The sequence below is a fragment of the Lipomyces arxii genome (assembly GCF_038497795.1).
Source record: "Lipomyces arxii strain Phaff 12-163 unplaced genomic scaffold V1512scaffold_9, whole genome shotgun sequence".
Taxonomy (NCBI): domain Eukaryota; kingdom Fungi; phylum Ascomycota; class Lipomycetes; order Lipomycetales; family Lipomycetaceae; genus Lipomyces; species Lipomyces arxii.
The window spans coordinates 1-5,061 of NW_027117708.1; the positions used below are offsets into that span (position 1 = coordinate 1).

The 5,061-nt window shown below is 43.5% G+C and overlaps 2 protein-coding genes across 2 annotated transcripts in view; one reads left to right on the forward strand and one right to left on the reverse strand.

Moving 5' to 3' along the window:
* The first annotated feature begins 88 nt into the window (after positions 1–88).
* V1512DRAFT_286741 (mediator complex subunit 13 C-terminal-domain-containing protein) lies at positions 89–4,369 on the forward strand. Its single transcript, XM_066918093.1, has 5 exons — positions 89–281; positions 330–525; positions 572–3,183; positions 3,229–3,595; positions 3,642–4,369. The coding sequence occupies exons 1-5, from the start codon at positions 237–239 to the stop codon at positions 4,280–4,282; spliced, it is 3,861 nt and encodes a 1,286-aa protein (XP_066771054.1). The 5' UTR covers positions 89–236; the 3' UTR covers positions 4,283–4,369.
* Positions 4,370–4,987: 618 nt separating this feature from the next.
* V1512DRAFT_247984 (uncharacterized protein) overlaps positions 4,988–5,061 on the reverse strand; it is a gene marked incomplete at both ends in the record, with an annotated part of 1,873 nt that continues 1,799 nt past the window's right edge. The window contains one exon of the mRNA XM_066914515.1: positions 4,988–4,990. Coding sequence (XP_066771055.1) covers positions 4,988–4,990 — 3 coding nt within the window. The remainder of the gene's footprint in view (positions 4,991–5,061) is intronic.

Genomic DNA, 5,061 nt, shown 5'->3' on the forward strand with positions numbered 1-5,061 from the left:
ACTTTATGGATTATGGGTTTAAATTATTATTATTTTAAAAATTTAAAAAACAAATTTAAAATAAAAAATTTTATATTAAATTAAATTATTTTTAAAAAAAAAAACCGCAAAAAACACAAAAAATTTAAAATTTTTTTTTAAAAAACCCCACCTCACCGGGCCCCCAGAATTCATTTTTTATTATAACTTCCCCCCCCCCCCCCCCCCCACACATTGGATACTTGCTACTAGTTCAGATGACACATCCACCAGATTTGAATACTACGAATGTGTTCAAAGTGGTAGGCACTGGTTTATTCAGTATAGTTTACTCTTATTTACAGCATTAGGGCAAGTTCGAGGCAATTCGGTACTCGGTCTATGTGGATCCACTGTCAAGACCAGCTAGAATTTCACTCGCAGAATGGTCATTGCGAAGATTATCGAATAACTATCTAGCAGCATGTAATGGTCATCAACTATGGACATTTTCCTTAAACAAAGAAAGTAGCCCACCAAGTCCTGATCCGTCGTGCGGGCTCACAGGTAAGTAAATGAGCGCATGGTGGAATATTCGTTTAACCTGCCATAGAACTGTCAAGTGGAGTCTTTCTACCGTCTTCTTTAGCAATATCAAATACTGTGTCTTCTCAATCGATACCGCTACCGTATCCGCCGTTCATAAAAGCACTTGAAAGACGACTATCGCTTGTGCTTACAACAGAGCATGGATATGTCCCGCTAGGGTCTGCGTTCGTCTCAAAAGCAGAACAATTGCTTTACTACAGCTTCCGACTACTCGCCTTGGGTGAATTACTGCTGATCCCACATTATCGACAGACGTGTCTCCAGAGGACTACAGCGGACTCCAATATACTGCAAGGGCAGAATCTTGTTTTAGCACCAAATGGGGTCAGCGCTAGGTTTGTCAAGAGAGCGCAAGAATCTCCAAAAGATGGAGCCACGATAATATCTAATATATTGCTATCTTCAGGTTACCAAGTGGAAGATTTGGACAGTTGGTTAGTGGTTCAACTGGACAGTAACAAATCTACATGCTTGTGGCCATCTGAAATATGTTTGTTTTTCAGACCGTGGAAGCCGCTTAGCACCGGATTTGATTCCAAGTGGTTTAGCATGCTTGACCCACTGGATGACGCGGAGGAGTTTGCCATGTCGTTTCCACGCAAAGATAACGCTGACGAAGCCTCATTGCATTTTGTTCATGAAGGTTCTGGAAATGCTCTTTTGTCAAAAGTAAACCCAGCTGCGTTATACCCCACACCTCCAGATCCGACATATATTCAAAATACGGCACCTGCCGGAGTGCCTTCGAGTGCACAAAACGCGACAGAGCATAGAAATGAAGACGAGGAACCATTGGCTTCACGCTGGGACGGGTTAGACGACCCGGGTTCAGCGATAGCCCAACCCGGGCACGAGAACGAAGACGATGCTATACTTGGTGATGCGGACGAAGTCACAGAAGCAGACTTTAATTTTTTTGACGACGATCACGACTCTAATCTATTTGGAGAAAGTGGAAACGAGTTTGAAGAAAATGACAACGAGGACATCAATCTTGACTCTAAGATTCAAGACGTCAAAGCAGAAAACGCTGAAATTGGGCCAAGTCCAGAACTTCGGAATACAGAAATTGCGATCAAGCTAGAGACACTCCACACAGAACCACAGCCAACTCTGGAATGCGATCAACCACAGACACAATTAGAACAGCGATCAAAACGTCTGATAGAGCACGAAGTCTTACCACTGGAAGCGCTAAATTCACTAGTTGTGGAAGGCAAGCGACACAAAAGTGCTTTTGCGCCACTGTCATTTGAACTAAATTTGGAGAGTGTACTTGACAATAAGTACACTATGGGCGGCCGTTTTTTTGTTCCGGATGAACAAAACGACAGTTCTTCAAGTGACGATGACAGCGAATATGACTACAAAGATGGATATGGCTATCCTGATGCACGAACTCCCAAATCAGACGGAAAAGCTGACGACAGAACTGATTCAAATTTGGCATCTTCCATAGATATAGTTTCAGATGCCTATATCTCGCGACAAGTGTGGTGGTCGCTGCTCGATAACACTTCTGGTACACAATCACGATCGCTAATGGCTGCTACCCAATCTACCGTTGCCAACACTGCTGGATCGTTATTAGAAAAGTATACTGACAAATCGGCGGCAGTAATTGACTATTCCTTGCAAGCGCTATGCGAGCTTATCGTTTGGGATTCAGGGTTTCTTGAACCTTTTATTCCACCAGTATTTGAGAGTAAAGTATGGGGACCCGACCTAATAAGTTCAGTCAAATCCATGTTCTCTCGCGTTAACGCATTGCCTTTAAATGATGTTGCATTGATGAATGACAATTTGGAATTAAGTAACAACGAAAACGTGACCGAGTTCACTGTCACGACTGACAACCAAATGGAGAATACACCGGAGTTTGACAGCTTTAGTATGTCTTTGTTTTCAAGTTCTTCTGCAATGCCAATAGTGATGGATTTGAATGAGCAAACAGATACAACGGAGTCACTTGCCTCAGTACCGCGAGTGTTTCGAATTTCACCACCGCATTACTGCTTGGTCCGAATGAATTACGTCTTGGAAGTGCTTCCACCGGGGCTAAGATTTTGGCAGACGTTTGGATTTGCTCCATTGCATGATCGGAAAAATCTTTTTTGCTATATTATTTATCCCGGCAGCCAAGGGATGACCTCGGCAGCAGCAGCATTCCTGCAACGATTTAAAACCGTGTACGAAGGGTGTAATTTAGGTGGTGTTACGTTAGGAGACGCGGGTGCATATCGCGATGGTCTTGTTCCTGTTTCATCCATGGCTCGGACGCTTGATATTGCTCTTGATGATATACACAAAGCATGCACCGGATTAGGACGACTTCTAGGCAAAACGGAAAATAGCGTTGTTGTATTTATTGCCACTCCTTCGTCTGATTTATCGTCACTTGTTCGTCTTAGCCAGAGCATATATCAGATGACGAAAGAATATGCGGCCCACGTTGGTGGGACAGTCAGCTCGGCGGGAGCTCAACTGGTCTCCCAGCTTTTGCCAACACAGTTCTTCGCATCTATGGATACACTGGCTGTTCCTACACAGTTCGAAATGGTAAATTTCACGTTAAAGGTTTACAACAAGTGCATTCCGGAAACCGCACCTTATGACGCAAGTTTCGAGACTAAATTTCAAATGCTCTGCTAATTATTTTAGCCCGGGTCGATGCGGAAGATCCACTTTCCAGCTTTTACTCTTGCTCATATACGCCCTGCGTCGATTGAATTCCAGCTTACGGCAAAACCATCACCAGCTATTTTTGCCGAGAATTCGTCTGTTCACGTAGCGTATGCTTGGTCGAACGACAGCGGATTCGTGACTGCAGCTTGGGCAGATCAATATGGAGAACTGGCAAGAGTAAAGCCATTTTCACTTTTCAGAAATGACGGCTTGCGTGCACGCTCGCTGCAAGACATTATTGGAGAAATTTGGGCGCTCACGTTGAAGATCATTCCGATGCTTGCCATCAGCTGGCGACTTGTGGTTGCTAAAGTGGGATCGATGGATCAGGTAGAATTGGATAGTAAGTGCTACACTACCGTATATGCAAGAAGCTAATTTGATTGTAGCATGGATCAGCTTGACTTCTCGTAATGAGAGAAAAATTAAGGCAGTGTTTGTTGCAGTGGATGTTAATCCCGCGTTGTCGGTCTTGGAAACTGTTGAGCACGCTCTGAGCGATGAAGCTAGCGACCACAACTCTCTAGCTTCAGCATCGAATTTGTCCGGTGAGGTGCATTTAGAGACGCTGGACAATGAATTCACTGCGACGTCTGATATTCATTCTAGTAGTTTGCATCTAAGAGCAAGTAGCAGTCAAGCATTTTCTGCTTTTAATGGCAGTGGGGGTGGAAATACGATTTTTGACCAAGACTCCATTTTAGTTGATACTAAGGATGAGACTTACGGTGTTATTCTTCGACATCGTCTGCCATTAGACAGACTAGATACTGCATGCACTCGATATAGTCGAGGAAGCGGCTATCTTGTGAAGCCAGGTCCGAAAGGAGTGATGATGTCGGTAATCGAAGTCTCTTTAGTGCAATGCGATTTTCCGTGGGAAGCATATCTCAATGACCTATTAAGACAGTATAGAGGGCTGGCATCTTACGGTGCGACAGCAGGTATAGCAGATGACCGCAATGGGATTGTTCCCTGGCATGTTGCTGCTGTAGAAAAGATGCAAAGGGCACTTGGGTTTTTATTGTAATTATGTGCACAACATTTTAGGGCATTTAAGGCGTTTTGTATATTAGAATGAATTTCATATTTCTGCTTATAGCAATCTGCTTTTGAAGTGTGGACGAAATTGTAAAGCATGAAAAGATGGAACAATACCCTTTGTCAGTGCAATGAGGTTATTCCCAGCGTTGTCTCGAGAGTTAAAAGCCTGACATTACTTTTCTCTGTCAATTAATTTTTGCTCTTTGAGACATTATGACTACCGAAGAAGTGAGCCCGTCTGATTCTGTATACTCTGCCCGGGAGGGCAGTGGTGATCTTGCGAGTGCATACCAGGAGCTCGTCAAGGCTGAGAAGGCAGCTAGTGTAAGCTGGACATACAAACAGTAATTTGGGTTTTCAGGTGTGCTAACAGTAAACAGGCTTTGGAAAAGATGCTAGACAACATTGATAACAAGCTTGAAGATATCTTATCTGACGAAGCGTATGCTGCCGCCGAAGCTGCTTTACTGCGGTTCGAGCAGCAGCAGGCTGACAAGGCTTAAATTACATGCTTTGAAAGATTGGGTTCTGGTGTTTTAAATTACATGGGCCGTTGCTACAGAAATGTACGGGATTGACTATATACAAAGCTATCAGTTTTAGAAGTTTACGTTCTCAGCTCATAGGGAGTTAAGATAGATTGGTGTGGGTTATATCCAGTCGAACAGCCTTCTTCGGACTTTAGAAATGATTACTACAAATCGCTATACAATACAAAAATGCTAGTGGCACATGTCAGACGACAAAGCTCGTCTACTCCTCGTC

Excerpts from the sequence above, each read along its gene's own strand:
- V1512DRAFT_286741 (XM_066918093.1), top strand. The coding sequence starts at position 237 with ATGACACATCCACCAGATTTGAATACTACGAATGTGTTCAAAGTG. Across the intron at positions 526-571 it reads TCCGTCGTGCGGGCTCACAG|AACTGTCAAGTGGAGTCTTT; the intron begins GTAAGTAAATGA and ends AACCTGCCATAG. Across the intron at positions 3,596-3,641 it reads GGATCAGGTAGAATTGGATA|CATGGATCAGCTTGACTTCT; the intron begins GTAAGTGCTACA and ends ATTTGATTGTAG.